General features: G+C 46.3%; 1 protein-coding gene across 6 annotated transcripts in view; it reads left to right on the top strand.

Moving 5' to 3' along the window:
- Positions 1–7,733, top strand: part of LOC147632918 (phosphoglycolate phosphatase 1A, chloroplastic-like) — a 77,192-nt gene extending 69,459 nt beyond the window's left edge. For 5 of the 6 annotated variants that reach the window (XM_086805905.1, XM_086805904.1, XM_086805903.1 and 2 more), the window contains 2 exons: positions 7,049–7,152; positions 7,452–7,733. In XM_086805905.1, coding sequence (XP_086662031.1) covers positions 7,049–7,152; positions 7,452–7,555 — 208 coding nt within the window. In that variant the 3' untranslated portion in view covers positions 7,556–7,733. The remainder of the gene's footprint in view (positions 1–7,048; positions 7,153–7,451) is intronic. The other variant, XM_086805906.1, reaches the window with a different exon arrangement.
- The last annotated feature ends 9,955 nt before the right edge of the window (positions 7,734–17,688 follow it).

Raw genomic sequence — 17,688 nt, 5'->3', positions numbered from 1 at the left:
AGCATATGCTTTCTATTTGTACTCAATAAGAATGTTGTCACGTGCATCCCGCACTTGGATGCCATGTGGACATATCTGTTCACCCCTCCGTGGTTCCTCCCCCCTCCCTCGCCCTCTTTCTGAGCAGCGCGGTAAAAGCTGCCAATCTGTGCAGGACTTGAGTGGTAACTGGCCCCGTGTAAGCCCTAGTCCAAGACGAGTTAGCCAGGGATCCACTCTAAGCATCCAAGGTCAGGTGTAAAAGTTCCATACATGGGTGATGGTCAGGTATGCATGTCCCACACATGGAGCAGTGCGAGTCACCCTCTGGAATGATGTAGAGGTGTACCAGGCTTTGCCTGGGACACCAGTGTTCAGTTTTAGGAATCTTGTTGCATACATTATGATTAGTATGGGCATGTAGGCCGCTGTTGGCCCCAGCAAACAGTGAGTCGGCCAGCAGCCTGTGGCCAGCAGCCTGGGAAGAAACCGACCAGCAGTAGAGGGACATATATAAGCATAGGCTTGGCAAGGGTTAAAGTATCTCATTATTCAGAGTTTTCTGAAGTACTCCAAGGACCAGGACAGCCAAAAGGGAGATCAAAGCTAAGGTGAACATGAAGGTCAAGAATAGGTCATCTTCAGGCTGCAGATTTCCAGCCAAGGAAGATGTATTTGTTCTCTCTCTCTCTCTCTCTCTCTCTCTCTCTCTCTCTCATAGTGAGAGGAACAGAGTATTGAGACAGGATCTATGGCAGCTCTATACACGAGAGACATGGATATCGCCTACACAGCCTCTTCCACCGAAGATGCTATACTACAGAGATCACTTCATGAGTATCACTGATGATGGATTTATAGAGAGGCCTAGATACATGGAGGGCTTTTTACCACACGGCTCCCGAGTGGCTATTGGTCAGCTCAGAGTTTCATCACACCGATTGGAGATTGAGACTGGCAGAGCAGCACGGATCCCCCGAGAGGAGAGGGTATGCAGATTGTGCAGAGAGGAGGTGGAGAGTGAGGAGCATTATGTATGCAGATGCAGAGCATATACAGCCATCAGAGAGAGATATCCCATTTTATTCAGAGAGCCACATTCCCTACGCCAGATCTTTGAGGCAGCAGACCAGCGCATACTGGGGAGATACATTCTAGACATACAGCGCCACAGAGAGACATTATTACAGGGTCAGACAGCTCCAGAGGGGGGGCGACAGACACAGATTACTACATTTTTTCAGAGATCCATACCCCTCCCAGCCCCTACACGGCAGGGAATTACTCTCCAGAGAGCAGAGACACTTAGAGCCCGCAGGAGACAGAGGACACCTGGCTTTCGGACACCACGCCTATACCAGAGAGAGATGACAGAGATCAGAGCTCAGTTTCACAGAGAGGGTGAGGAGCGACTGGCTCGCTTCAGAGCACACCCAGGCATGTTCTTCAGGGAGCTGTGGACACCCCCTTCACTGATGTATACCATTTTATACCCCCAGTATGGTACAGGATGGAGCTAGCTAGGTTGCATATCATGATTGTATACTCCATGCATATAGCTTTGCATTCTCCTAGTAATAGAGCTCCATCCCCTACACACCCAAATTCAGCTTTTTTATTCAGTACTTTTTCATTTTGTTGGGATGACAGAGGATACCCCATACATGTACTCCGATTTGTCTCATAGGCCGAGTTCGGTCTTTTGGAAGACGTTAATAAAATCTTTCTTTCTTTCTTTCTTTCTTTCTTTCTCTCTCTCTCTCTCTCTCTCTCTCTCTCTCTCTCTCTCATCTCCGCTACATTGTGCAATCGTCAAGAACCAATGTACTGAATATTCCTTATCAAAGTATAATCCTGTCTGTAAGCGTTTTTTTCTTCTGCTCGCTGAACCTGTCGCCCCCACCCCTGCTCGAGCTGTCGCCTTCGTGACTGCCTTCCCCGCCTGCTCGCACCCCCCCTCTCGCCGCGCTCCTGTGCTGCTAGCGTCCCCCGCCCTTCCCTTTCGAGCCCGTCGCCCCCTGCCCGCCTGCCCCGTCACTTTCGCGCCCCCGCTGATACCGGGAGTGCGGATGCCTCCAGGACTCGACATTTGGTGGTTCGCATAGTGGCAGACCTAGCACGCGACCCTGGATATGTATGCATACATGAGGTTGCTCTCTCTGAGCGGGAGGCAGTCGCCATGGGACAGCCCACTGGCGTCTGGTCCGAGACTCTTGCAGCACACCGGGTGGGTAGATTCGTAGCCGCTCGGATGGGGACTACTCTCCATCCAAGCCGCTTGCGAAGGCCCGCCGTATGGCTGAGACAGCCTCCACCTCAGCAGGTCATCCACGAGGATCATCTCATGGAATGTACAGGGCCTTGGCAGCGCACACATTGTACGTTATCGTGGTTGCTTGAGGTAGGAGCTTTAGAGATGCCTGGTTTGGGGCAGTATTGATATTCTGATGATGCAGGAGCACCATTTGAGTGAGAGCAGGATTCAGAGATATGGTTCGGTGATGCCTGGTAGATGGGACACATTTTGGTCTGCAGGTTTTGGCCCTTTGGGTGGGCAGGGAGGAGTATGTATGGTCATTGCAAATGTATGGCGGCAGGCCATTGTGGATCGCGGGGTCATTGTGCCTGGTAGAGCACAGTATGTTATTCTGAGGATGCACGATGAGCACTTTGGTGTGCTCAATGTCTATGCGCCCAACCATGCTAGTGCCAGAGCAGATTTTTGGACCCTTGTTACAGATGCATTGCCCAAGGCCGCACATTGGTGTGTCAGGGGAGACTTGAACATGCTTGAGGACCCGGCCGATAGGGTGGGAGGCAGTCATGTTACAGTGCACGGCATGGAGCTTGCAGCTTGGGAGCGATTTTGTACGACACTGCAGATCACTGATGCATGGCAGCATGAGGCTTTCTCCCGCTCTCAGGACAGTCTTAGTTTTTCTCGATCGGATCGCCGGCAGGGAGGGACTAATCTATCACGGATTGATTGTTTCTATGTGGGCGACAGGTTCGGGGAGCGTGGTGGCTCCGTTGGCATTCTCGCTGGCACCTCTTTTTCAGACCATGCGCCAGTTATTTTGACACTTGAGGAGAGGACACGGGAGACCAGCTTGCAGTTGAGGATCCCAGAGAGGATACTTACAGATCCCAGTCTTTCTGAGGACATTGAGAGGCATGATAGCCAGAGCTCTGACCTAGATACAGCAGAGGCCAGTGCGCCCAGGGACTCATCGAGCTCAGCTCTTTTTTGCACGCTATAGCCTTGACACGGCTGGGACAGACACGAGAGCGGGAGCGTCGCTTGAGACGTAGCCTTGCTTCGCTCCAGCGTCTTCAGGAGCAGCTGCCTACATGTGAGTGGGTGGCGTCCCAGCTGAGCCAGGCACGCTAGGAGGTTAGAGAGACAGAGGAGCAGAGACATGAGTTCTACTATCATCGCCAGGCCTCTCAGTGGACGCAGCTTGGTGATATAGTGATTGGGGAGTTTTTTGAGATTACCGGACCCCGCCATGCTCGACCAGGAGTATGCTAGCTCAGGAGGGAGGACGGATCTTTAGCCACTGAGCCCGGGGAGATTAGAGCCATTGCCACTAAGTTCCATAGAGACTTGCTTTCAGTGGAGCCAGCCACGGAGGCACGTGATGCTTGCAGACAGACTGTGTGGGCCCATGTGCAGAGGAGGGTCACAGACCGTATGCGCATAGTTTTGGGTGAGCCCCTTTTAGAGGATGAGCTTGTTGAGGCTTTGAGCGTCCTTCCGCGCCATAGTTGTCCTGGGGAGGACGGATTGATGCCTGCCTTTTTTATGTGCTATTGGGACCTTTCGGGGCTAGGCCTCCGCAGGGGCTTTCAGTATGTTTTGGACATTGGGGTGATGCCGCAGAGTTTTTCAGAGGGCTTGATCTTTCTTATCCCCAAGGGGGAGGGAGTGTCAAATGATATTCGGCATTGGAGGCCTATTACGATCCTCAATACTGTCTACAAGGTCTTAGGAAAGGCCTTGAGTTTGAGGATCCAGCCCTTCCTTGGGGAGTTGATTTATGCTACCCAGACAGGATTCGTCAAGGAGCGCAGTATCCTTGACAACATTTTCACCTTCTGGGAGGCGATGGCCCGAGCTAGATTTCTCGGTGAGGATTTGGTCGTGATGCTTCTCGATTTTGAGAAGGCATATGATAGAGTCGATTGGGGTTTCCTAGAGGGCACTATGCTTCGCTTGGGTTTTGAGCCAGACTGGATTCGAGGAGTGGCGGCTCAATATTCCACAGCTCGTAGCCAGGTGTTGATGGCAGGAGGGCTGGGGCCGAGTTTTGAGCTAACCAGATCAGTCCGCCAGGGATGCCCGCTCGCCCCGTTCCTTTTTCTCTTCTTTGCAGAGGCTATGAGCATGTATCTGACAGCAGAGGAGGTTGGTTTGAGAGGACTCCAGCTCCCAGTCCGGGGTGAAGACCTGCTCGATTCTGAGTTTGCTGATGACACGGGATTGTTTTTGCATGGCCAGGAGGCCAACCTACAGAGGGCAGAGCAGTCGCTACAGGTTTTTGGTGTGGCTTCGAGAGCATTGATCAATTGGCGCAAGACAGTGGCCTTTTGGATCAGTAGCGCTCCCACTCCGGCATGGAGCCCAGACCCGGGTTTTAGATGGATTCCTCCTGGTACAGCAGTGCTGTATCTGGGTTGCCAGATTGGACTTGATTTGTCACCTGAGCAACAGATCGCCCCGCTTCTTCTGAGCATTCGGAAGAAGCTTTTATATTGGAGTACAGCTCGGCTATCCTTGGCTGGGAGGGTGGTGGTGACAAATCAAGTGCTTTTAGCGACCATGTGGTACATCACGTCTTGCTGGATCTTCTCGAGCTCTTGCATCAGCCAGGTACAGAGGCTGATCAGGAACTTTCTTTGGTCTGGGCGGGATGGTCAGCCAGCCCGAGCTAAGGTTGCTTGGGCAGTTATTACTCTTCCGCGGGCCCAGGGAGACTTGGGCATTATAGATATAGCTGATTAGAGTAGAGCCTTGCTGGGGAAGCTTATTGTTCAGGGGCTGCTTCCAGGCGCTGAGCCTTGGAAGGAGCTTCTATTTCAGCGGCTGCAGGCTAGAGCTCCCCCAGCAGGGGGCACTTGGGTACCAGAGATACGGTGGATCTTCATAGAGATGAGGAGGACAGGCCTCAGTAGAGGATGGGAGGACCGATTTGCCTTGAGCATCCTACGAGCTTGGGAGCTTCTGAGACCGGGGCTTTCTCAGAGACCTCCTACTTGTGATGAGGAGCGGGCCAGACAGCCGCTCTTCTGGAGCCCCGCGGTACGCACAGAGCAGGGTCATATGCTGGGCTCTCGACCTCGTCTAGCCTGGGGACCATTGGCGGCAGGCCCAACACGCAGTTTTGCAGATTGGCAGGCCTTTTGCAGTCTCCCGGAGGAGATCCAGGCGGAGAGGCTGAGTCACTTCAGAGGGGGGCTGATTATGAGGGATGACATTCAGGAGGCACTCACTGAGGAGTGGTTCACGCCTTTCGAGCCAGCGGCCCCACGGTGGATGGGAGCCTTTACACAGTTGGAGATCTTGATTGCTGTCAGAGCTTGCACTGAGGATGGTAGATGCCTCTACTATGAGATACAGGAGGAGGGCAGACTTCAGAGAGTGGAGGTGGAGTCGCCTTTGGTTGCAGAGTGCATCTTTCAAAGGATTCGGGTAGTGGCCGCCGCTTCTCGGAAGTGGCATATTGATCGAGACCCTGCAGATGTGGACTCTGATTGGCGCATATGGGCATATGCTGTGTGTCCCTTGGCCCGGCTCCAGTGGGACCCTGGCGAGTACGAGTGGCACGATCCTTATGCGTCCCCTGAGGCCACAGAGATCACCTCCTTCCTGTACACTGTTCGGTTGGGGAGGCATATTTTGACTTCGAGGAGGATGGTCTCTCCAACTGCATCGGAGCATTGGCGGCTACAGGGACTCTCACAGGAGTTCCTGGAGGATTTTTGGACTAGGCTCTAGGCTAGTCGATAGGCACGCAGGATCTCGACTTTCCAGTGGCTGGTTGCCCACAGGGGCTCTGCAGTTGGCACCTGGCTTGTCTACAGTGGCCTTCCGTCGGCTTGCGTCCGATGCGGCCACCCATTGGAGACACAGAGACATTGCCTTTGGGACTGTCCACAAGCGCAGCAGATTTGGCTGAGGATGCTGCGCATTTTGGCCCCCCTCTCTCCAGAAGGCATGTACACGTGGGGAGTCGTTGCCTGGTCGACTTGTCAGGGCCTGCTCTGGGATACGAGACGGAGCAGGACAGCCAGGCCATCAGATTCATTAGGGGCCAGCCGCGCCTTGTTCCCTCACCGGATTTCTCGTTCGCCGGTTGGACACAGGAGAGGGATTTACGATGGGAGCTCCTCAGCAGCCTCACCATCTGGTTCACCTGGAGAGCCCATTGTTTCAGGGCCTTTGAGGGGAGACTGGAGCCACCAGCAGAGACTGTTCGGGCTATCTGGCAGGAGTTGATTCACACCCTGCGAGGACAGTATGACCGCATCCGGGGCGACTCGGATCGAGCAATCTTGCGGCGCCAGGCCTTCCACACCATCTGGTTCACCTAGAGAGCCCGTTGTTTCAGGGCCTTTGAGGGGAGACTGGAGCCACCAGCAGAGACTGTTCGGGCTATCTGGCAGGAGTTGATTCACACCCTGCGAGGACAGTATGACCGCATCCGGGGCGACTCGGATCGAGCAATCTTGCGGCGCCAGGGCCTTCCACACCACTTGGCACAGCGGCCCTTTCTATACTCTACACGCGGGTACCCCCCGTTGGCACTATAGGCCACCTGTGTGGATTTCCCCCCCTCCTATCGTATGATATAGCCTCTCAGTTATTTGTACTTTTATTTGTACTTTTTTGCACCTAGGGAGAGTCTCCCTAGCTGCCTTGATTGGATCTCTGCTCTGCCTTCTTATGAGCAGGAGAGGGGTTTTGTAGCCCAGTGGGCATTTTTTTTATAACTAATGAAAGGATCTTTTCTCGGAAAAAAAAATCCTGTCTGTAAGCTTTCACATGTTACAAATGTATTGTTGACAGGTTTGGCATCACCAAGTCTCAGATATGCATGGTGGGGGATCGCTTAGACACGGATATTTTGTTCGGTCAAAATGGTGGTTGCAGGACTCTTCTTGTCCTTTCAGGTAGTTGGACAGGATTTTTACTGGTCTATCAAGTCAAATATATTGTGTCAACAAAATCAAAATTTCCTTGTTTGAATTGAGGGTTTTGGGCCACCTAACGTGCTACGAGTAGTTTTTTACAGTAAAAATATTCAGATCACATGGCATACATGAAAATCTTAGAAAGCCCATATTGACATCCATATTATTGATACAATTTAGACTGCATGGCTTGCCATGTCTAAATTTGATTCTAATGTGAGTTTTTCTTCCAAGAAAGAAGAGGACAGAGTTTCTCTAACTTTCAGACCTGTTAGCAGGCGTTACCACTCTAGGAATGCTTAACGATCCTGGCAACAACATCCGGCCAGACTTCTACACAAACCAGATATCAGACCTGCTGGCAAAGAAAGTGAAGGTTTGAAGTGCAGAGCCTTGGTACACTTTCTTATGAAGTAACGAGGGAAATGCTCAAAAAAGCACCAAAAATTGCGTATTCAGCAAATGACAACTGTACCATAATTTTTCCATACATGTACTAATAATTAGGACATTGATGTAAGACGAATGATATCCATGTAATAACTTCTCTCTTTGTCTTCTAGCTTTTATTTTGAAACTTGTGCAGTAGTAAAGATGCCCACCTTGACTCTTGCAAAATGACTACACACATGTAATCTTTTCGTAGGTAGCAGCATGCCCCCCACCCTGAACTATCCCTTAGCACTGGCAGAAGACCACCACCCATAAGCCATCCTGTCATAGACACTCCCCCCTCATCTAGTTCCTGCAATGACATGGCATTTTCAAGGAGCTGGAGAGAGGTTGGGCCGAGGGATTTAGCGATCAGAGAGTGTGAGATCAGGCAAACGCCTGTGATGCCAAAGAGGTGGGCAGAGGGCTATTTGACCTTGCTCAAAGGAGGAAGAAGACTGTCAGGACATCTGCTATGAGCAACCTTATGCCCTTCTTAACATAGTCTACCTAATCCACATATTGTGCCCACACAGTCCGGTTTTTCACGCCCTTGTAATCTTTGATTCTTGCATTTGTTCTTAACTGCATCCTTCCGTCACAGGATCATGATCATTCTAACTCTCATGCATTACATCTGTAAGGAAATGACCTCACTTTTTGGCATGATCGTGAAAAACCAGTATGGCTTTTCACGTCAAAAAAATTGTGCACAGTTGACATGATCTGCATTGATTACATGTATTTGAAGCGAATTAATTCATCTCTAGTCCTTCTCAATGACTAACGCTCGTATCTTTTCGACATGAATATCTCTAGACATTCATGACCGTGAAAACACATCATCTCAAGCTTCCTCAAATGATTCGAAAGTGCTTAATCTTTACTTTACATTCATCATTGAATCATACCAATGACATTTTTCTAACAATAACTATCATCCATTAGGTGTGAATATTCATGATCGTGAAAAACCGGACTGGTTTCTCACGTCTAACAAAACCCAATTCCAAAAACCGGACTGGTTTTTCACGATTGTGAAAAACCGGCCTGGCTTCCATAGGGAGTGGAAGATCTAGAGGAAGTATGGACATAGAAAAGAAAAAGGGGGCAAGGATGAAAACAACCCTAGTGAAGCCAAGCCCAAGAGAAACCAAGTCTAGCTATAGGAGGATATAGGAGCATAACCGATGACATGCCTCTATCTCCAATCATGGTCCCTGAACTCGAATTTAGCACATAAATAGAGTTTGTTTCTTTCAATGAGCCATAAACAACATCATCTATTGGACTTTCACAGAGTGTGCAATATCAAGAATCATTTCTAGCAACATCTGTAGAAGAAACTCCCATGGAAATTCAAGAAGAGCTGTCAAAACCCAAATAAGAGGAACATGTACTTCCCCACCCCCAGGATTTATTTGTGGAAGCACAAGTTCCAAGAGAAAAAGAATAGAAGCAACCAGAGGAAGAGGAGGACAAGGTTGAAGCTGGAGTATCACATGAAGAAGAAATCCAAGCTGCAAGAGAGGCCATGCCCCTACCGCAGAAAGATAGAGCCTCATTAAAATAGGTTGGCCCATCTAGGAAGCATGAGAGGACGACAAAGGAAGAGGAAGTAAGGCCCGTCTAGGAAGCATGAGAGGACTGCAAATGAAGAGCAACTAAGCCCCAAGGAAAGTGCAAAGGAGTTTCCAATTGAAGGACCTTACCCTACAAATACCTGCCCTAGAAAGTTCAATAATATACAATTCATGTCTCCATGCTAAATAGAGCCAAGTCTACTTAGCTATATGTTAGCTTTACAACATTGTTTAGGGGACAACTACAAGAAACGAAGGTAAACTACAGGAGGATGAAGAAAGTGGAAAGTTAGTGTTGGATTGCCATATGATGACCAACTTTATCCTTACATATAACCAAACATTGTATTGGGAAATGCTAGCAGCTTATGAAGAAGAGCTGTGAAAAGCCCAAGAAGAATTGCTTGAGGAAGTCACAATGAGAAGGGAAATAGAAAAGGATCTCCAAATATGAAAATAGGTATATCAAACTACTATGGTGGAGATCAACAACCATATCAATGCTATGAAACCAGATTTTGACAAAGCCGAACTTATAGCCCATAAAGAAGAGTGCAAAAGCTGCAAGCATAGGTCAAAGAGCATATGAAGGAGCTCCAAAATGAGAAAATAGAATAAGAACATAGATTACAACAAGAGATAATTAGGGCCTAGGAGTTTCAAGGCAAGCTATAATAAGTAGAAAAGGACTTCGAGGCACTGGCAGAGGAAAGGATCTCAGAGTTGCACAAAGATGAAGAGGTAAAGACACAAAGAATAGAGTATCTTGAAAAATAGTGGGAGGAGTTGAACGGACAACATGCACTTGCAATCAAAGCCCTTATGAAGAACTAACAGCTTATTATCGTAATTGAAAAATAGTGGGAGGAGTTGAAAAGACAACATGCACTGGCAATCAAAGCCCTTAATGAAGAACTAACAGAGAGAAAAAAGCAGCTTATTATCGTAATTGATAGCCACCAGAAAGTAGTAGCACACCTAACAACCTCTCTCTGAGACTCAAAGGTTGAATTATAAACAGTTGTTGCAAGCATAGGCCATGAGAGAATCCATCACAATGCTCCTAATATAAAAAGATCAAAGCAAGGATAGCTCAACTAGAATAGCAATTGAGCTAACAGCTTTCGCTATAGCCCACTGAGCATAATGCCCAATTGAAGAACCTCGTGGAGTGTGCCTTGTAGTTGGCTTCATTGTCGGTGGTTCCTCGGGCCCCTCAAACTTTTATTTCTTTTATTTGTTACAGTAGTCCTCTCCTTCTTACAATATGATATTAGTATTAGTGAGGATCTAACTAGGTGTGACCTTGCCCTTATACAACATAACTATGATAGGGATGTTGGCCCTACTATCATAATGGCCATTTTTTATAATAATATAATCTCCCACTGATAGACTATCCCTTCAGGTGCCACTGGCTCCAAAGCCTGCACAAGAGCAAGCTTCATAGAGGTAAATTCTCAATCTATTCAATTTCTTGTAGATTATCCTAATGAAATGTTTTGGTGTAGCTATTGTATATAGATTATGAAGACTTTATCAAAGTTGGAAACCCAATGCTCATGTAGGTGATCATGTAGACTCCATTCATCAATAACAAGGATGTTAGGGGCTGAAGAGTCAATCCAAGCTACCGAATACACAACTACACGAACCTTGTGGCATGGAGCAGGGAGCTCTTGGCTAGATTCAACTCTAATAGAAGCATACATGCCACAATACAAACCGGTCTTGCACGGCTATCCTCCATGATACCCAAACTTGCCTCAAGGACAAGGGATACACCCAGCATATACCATGCCTCCACCAACCTACCTATACCCATATTATCACCCACAACCACCAGTACCTCAACCTCCGCCTACACCACTACCCTTTTCTCTAGCCATTGAGGATATTGTGAGGATAGTAGCCCAAATAGGGAGGGAGTAGTAACGGGGCTAGCAACAACACCACAACCGGCTAAAGTAATAGGTGGGACCAAACAATAGACACCCAAACACTATCAAACCCATGCAAATTGTAAAACTGGTGCCCAAGTTCAATGGGACCGGAGACCCCATTGCCCACTGGGAAGTGTTTGATCATGTGCGCCACATGCGGTCAGCCTGATAAGTGCCTTTGGCCTTACCATGAAAGAAAAGGCGGGTCAGTGGTTTTGATCACTGAAACCAGAAAAGAAGGCTGACTTTAATACCTTGAAGATTACTTTCATAATTGGGTACTCCCACTACCAGCAGTCAGCAGGGAACCCAATGGAACCAAGTCAATCAACTTTACCATGTCAAGCTGTAAGAGGAGGAATCAATCAAAGACTACATCAACAGAGTGAGATACCTTTAGTCGCAATGCTCATACAATTACAAGTTCTTTGACGAATAGTACACGGAGATTTTTGGAAGGAATCCTCGATTCAACCTTGAATAATGCCTTATACTTGGAAAAGCATAAAACTTTAAGCCAAGGTTAGGGGAAGGAAAGGTAACATTGGCTAGCCACATCTATAGCCTAGATATGCTATCATGTTGCTAACTACATAAGCACATAATGCGCCCACCTAAGACTAAGATAAGGAGGAATCTAGTGGGCATATTTTATGAGGATGGGAAACCATGATATTACTCCTTGCTACAAGAGGCAGGTGCAGAGGTAGCATGTTGAGATGTCAAGCTCAACATGAGCTGACACTCACGAGGCGCCTGCATGATCGTTCGACATTTTTATCACTGGCGGGTTTGGTAGTTGGCATTGACATATCTTCACCAGAGGTTCTACAACTGGACTATATCGACTAGTCCGCACCTATCCACTCCACTTAGCGTGTTCACATTATGGACCGCTTGTATATACTTTATTATGTGTGTTAGTCACTTTATCTTCTTTGTAGACCTCTTTTGTTGTGTGAATAAGAAGAAGAGTTTTTAGCCTCTCACCGTATGTGTTCTCTTCTAGGGTTTGTGTGAGTGCGTGTGCGTTTGCAAGAGCTCAAGCTCTCTTCTCGCCTGCATCTTTTTATGGTATCAGAGCTTGGTTCATGCTAAGGACTGAGCGGCAAGCAAGAGAAGCATATGAAGCGGTACAACGGTATCAGAGCTTGGTTCATGCTAAGGGCTGAGCGGCAAGCAAGAGAAGCATATGAAGCGGTACAACGGTAAGAGCTTCATCTACTCTTTTCCTTTTGTGTTGGCTACTACACCCTTGTTGGGAGCTCTTCGGGAGGCACTGGGAAACGATGTTTGATTGAGGAGCTTTCTTCGCAAGAGGAGAGCTGCATGATGGCAACTACATTGTTTGTTGGACATAATTTTAACATCGAAAATGCATTTCGGACATGTCTGGACCTTCGTTTTTACGGACACTGTGGGTAAGTTTTGATTCTCTGTAGAACTCTGTTTTTGGAACTGCAAGAGCTGTATTAAACCAACACCAAGGCACAAAAGATTCAGTTAAAGAATGAGCTTCATACTGTGGAGAAGAAGAATATGTCTGTGAATGATTATGCCTTGAAGATTAAGAGCATTGTGGAATCCCTTGCATCAATTGGTGTTTCTGTTGATGAGGATGATAAAGTGGAAGTATGTCTATGTGGTCTCGGGCCACAATACAAGGCGTTCAAGACGTCTATTCAGACTCGGGGATAACATTCCCAACTTCACAAATTTTGGTGTCAATGCTGATAATTGAAGAGAAGAACTTGAGTGAAGAGCAACAGTCTTCACAAAACAAAAATAGTTCAGAGCAACAAGCCTTCTACACAAGTGCATGTAGAGGACAAGGTAGAGGTCGTGGACATGGCCAAGGTGGTGGCCGAATAGGTAATTAGAATTATGGTCAACAGAGCAGCAACTGTTCTAGGATTCACAACAATAACATACAGGTGGAAGAGGCTAGTTTGGAGGTAGGGAGAGTCACAGAGGTCGTGGTAATTACCAAAGGTAGCATAATGATACACGAGGTTGTTTTTACTATGGTAAGCCTAGACATGTGTAGGCAGATTGCTATAAGAAGCAGAGTGATATACAAAATGGAAAAGTGCAGCAAAACAACTATGTATCCTCTAGCATAAATAATGAGGATAATGAGAGGTTGTTTGTTATGCAACATGTAGTTAATGCTGTGTCTGGAAATGATGTAGCAGCATGTAAGGATGATGCATGGTATGTTGATTCAGGTGCTTCGAACCATATGGCAAGTCATGGTGAGTGGTTCAAGGAAATGAAGAGTCTTGTGAAAGACCAGGTTTTGTTGAAACAAGGGATGCCACCGCTCATCCGATTGCTCATGTTGGAGATGTGCTATTGTCTATGCAAGATGGTAAGGTGAAGTACCTTGCAGATATACTTTATGTTCTGAACATTACAAAGAATCTAATTTCTGTTGGCCATATGATTGAGCAGGGTTTGTAGGTCCGGTTTAACTTTGATGGATGTTATGTAGAAGACTTTAAAGATAAGTGCAGGTTGGTTGTAAAAGATAATAGAGTGGGTAGAATGTTTACATTGAATGTAAAAATGCCTGAATTGAGTGCTGCAATGTTTGCAAATCGTTTAGGATTCGTTGCAGATACAAACATTTGGCATAAGAGAATTGGACATGTAAATGTGCAAAGAATGAAGTCTATGCAGACTTAAGAAATTGTGACAGGGTTGTCTAAGTTTAAAGTTGAAGGTATGTAGAAAGTTTGTGAAGCATGTCAGTTTGAAAAGCAAACAAAACATGTATTTCCACATGATAGAAATGTGAGCAGGATTGTATTAGATGTTGTGCATTCAGATGTATGGGGTCTTGCGAGAAGACTATGTCTATGGGTGGTTGTAGGTACTACGTAACATTCATTGATGACCACACAAGAAAAGTGTGGATGTATTTCATGAAGGAGAAGAGTGAAGTGTTCACTCATTTTCAGAATTTCAGAGTGATGGTTGAAAAACAGAAAGAAAAGCATGTGAAGTGTCTAAGGTCAGATGGAGGGGGAGAATACTTCTCCAATGAGTTCTCCGAATTCTTGCGAAAGAATGGCATTCAGAGACAATTTACATTTAGATACACTCCGCAACAGAATGGAGTCGAGCGAAAAAATAGGCACATTGCAGAGATAGCACGGGCATTGACGTTAGAGAAGAATATGCCACATAGCTATTGGGATGATGAGGCTATGTGTACATCAGTTTATATCATGAACAGGACCCCTACTACAGCCATACATGATGTAACGCCAGAGGAGAAGTTTACTAGAAAGAAACCTAATTTGTCTCACTTAAAAGTTTTTGGATGTATGTGCCAGATAAGTTGCGTACTAAGCTGGATCTAAAAGCAGAAAAATGTGTGTTTATTGGGAATAAACCTTGAGCAAAAGGGATATAAATGTTATAATCCTTCTACACGTGAATTGAGGGAGGGATGTTGTATTTGATGAGATAAGTAGCTTGTATACTACGAAAAAAGATGCTATTGGGGCTGATGTAAGTGGAAATATGGTTGCATAGAATGCAAGTTAGCAATCACAGTCATTGAGTGGACCAGGAGAGTCCTCATCCAGCGGTTCTATTGATAGACCATGGAGTGGGAGACAGCATCATAATACCAGTCCTCCTGAAAATGTAGTTGGTACATCACATAAAGGCATATAGAAAGTGGTTGAGTCCCTTGGTATGCCTAATATTTCTACAGGGCATTCTCTTATTGATGGAGATTCTAGTGGCTTGGAGATGAGCCTTGATGGAGGAGCTTGGGATTCTAGCAATGAGGATACTTGGTGTGAAGAAGGCTATGGAAGCCATGAATGCAAAGTTACAAAGATTTCAAAGAGTCAAAAACCGTGTGCAGAGGTTGACTTATGATGGTTATGTGGCACATCACTATGCTTATATGGCAAAAGTTATGCAGGTTGTAAAACTCACATGTTTTGATGAGGCTATTGGAAATGTGTGTTGGGAGAAAGCTATGAATGAGGAGATGGATACATTGTATGGAAATGAGACTTGGAATTTGGTGCCATTGCCTGAAGGCAAGAAATCTATTGGCTGTAAGTGGGTGTATAAGGTGAAACATAACAGTGATGGTAGCATAAGCAGGTAGAAGGCTAGATTGGTAGCCAAAGGATATGCATAGACACATGGGATTGATTACGAGGAGACATTTGACCCAGTTGCAAAGATGGCATTTGTGAGAGCTGTGATTGGTGGCTACAACTAAAGGTTGGTTTTTACATCAAATGGATGTAAAAAATGCATTCTTGCATGGTGACTTGCAAGAAGAGGTGTATATGGATTAGCCACCAGGTTTTGAGGATATAGGTCACCTAGAGTATGTATGTAAGCTTCGTAAGGCTTTGTATGGGCTGAAGCAACCTCCACAAGCATGGCATGACAAGATTGCTGAGTATCTTGTCGCTATTGGTTTTCATATGGCAGATGCAGATCGCTCTTTGTATGAGCTGGAGTTAAGCTTGAGAGAGAGTGTTGAGATGTCGAGCTCAACATGAGCTAACACTCACGAGGCGCCTGCATGACCGTTCAACATTTATATCACTGGCGGGTTTGTTAGTTAGCACCGACATATCTTCGCTAGAGATTCTACAACTGGACTTCATTGACTAGTCTATACCTATCCACTCCACTTAGGATGTTTACATTATGGACCACTTGTATATACTCTATTATGTGTGTTAGTCACTTTATCTTCTTTTGTAGATCTCTCACCATGTGTGTCCTCTTCTAGGGTTTGTGTGAGTGTGTGTGCAAGAGCTCAAGCTCTCTTCTCCCTTACATCTTTTCATAGCAGCCGTTGCACCAACTCCACATGTCCAACACCTTGCTTTGCTGGCTCCATATGCGCAAACGCTGCTTGTTGCTAATGCACCTTAACCAAGGCAATATGTGCCTCAAAGGAGAGAACTACCCCTATACCACCTCCAGTATTGCCACAACACCACCCATCGTAGAGTGACCCTCATGTACCAATCGATTGATGGAAATCCCTGAGGGAGAGAAAGAAGGAATAAGAAGGGAGAGTGACTACCTAGAACAACCAAAGGCTCAGAGTTCGCCAAGTCAAATCCTAAGCTATTACATTGAAGATGGAGTGTGTCTACCCTGTATATATAGTGACAATGCAATTAAATAGAGGGAGGGACATTAATGCCTTAGGATCCCTTGTATGATGCCACTACTGTGCTATCACTGTTGCAAGGGCCCTCACCGAGTGTTGGAGAGTCCCATATCAAGCAGGCTATGGCAGCCGCACTAACCAACCCGCAAAAATTAGTATCACTTTGCACAGCTTGTGGTATTGACCACATGTAGAAGGATTGCCCATTAAGAGCATCCAATCTAGGTCTAGCCCAAGAGAATAAACCAAGTACGAGCCTTAACTTGATAGGCATTAGGGATGGGCTGCTATACAAATGGCTCTTCTCAATGTTGACTAGAATCTAGAATAAGAGGAGAGCCACTGCTCATGAAGCCAGATAGGCTTTAGATCCCATACTCAAAGGGCGCATAAGCCAGCATGTGTCGTACTAGCCAACGAAGTTTTGGAACATGCTAGAGTTTCCCCTAAAACTAGAAGATGAAGAACCAAGAAGATAGAACAAGGAGAAGACCATTGTGACAATTCAAGCCGACATAGTTTCCAATATATTTTCATCCTCTTCAAAGGAAGAATTGAATCCTTAGCCTGCTAGAGATCTGGAGGAACTAGTCATAGACCCTAGCAACCTGCCTGAGAAGCTAGCAAAGTATTCAAATCTATTGAGGAAAAAACAAGCTTGGGAATTGGTAAGAGCATGCCAAGCACAAATGGAGACTGAACCTCTAGTAGTCCCCACTATTGGAGAGGATGCTAATGCAAAGACCCATTTCCTTGCTTGAGAGAAGACTAGGAAAAGAACCAGCCCATCCCATAACCTAAGAAAACTCAAAATAAGGATTAGGGGATGAGGACAAAAGCTATGAGGCCATGGCCTCTAAACTCTTGGGTGATGACCGAAGAGTAGCACACTCAAAGGGGCCCAAACACATCCCATACACCATTACCCAAACGCAATGTAAGTGAGAATGGACAAGTGACATAGTCAAACTCATTGCCTTCCTTTCATGGCCTCTAAACTCTTGGGTGATGACCGAAGAGTAGCACACTCAAAGGGGCCTAAACACATCCCATACACCATTACCCAAATGCAATGTAAGTGATAATGGACAAGTGACATAGTCAAACTCATCGCCTTCCTTTCATCTCAAGTGAAAATTTCTATTGGCTCCTTACTCCAAGGAAGTCCAAGCCTATGGAAGGACTTAAAGGATTGTATGGATGTAAAGTTAAAAGTGGGAATGGAAGAATAACTAATTTAAGATTCCTCGAATAAGTCAGAGGATGACACACCCACTAAGGAATAGACAGCCTCTAAAGGTACCGATGAATAAGCTAGGCTAATACTTTGAAAGTGATGACATGAATTCCATCCTCCCTATAAAAACAAGGACAACCAATTCACCGCCAT

This window comes from Cibotium barometz, chromosome 12, assembly GCF_041138505.1.
Source record: "Cibotium barometz isolate CiBa-2024 chromosome 12, ASM4113850v1, whole genome shotgun sequence".
NCBI lineage: Eukaryota > Viridiplantae > Streptophyta > Polypodiopsida > Cyatheales > Cibotiaceae > Cibotium > Cibotium barometz.
This window is presented reverse-complemented; position numbering and strand designations above follow the sequence as displayed.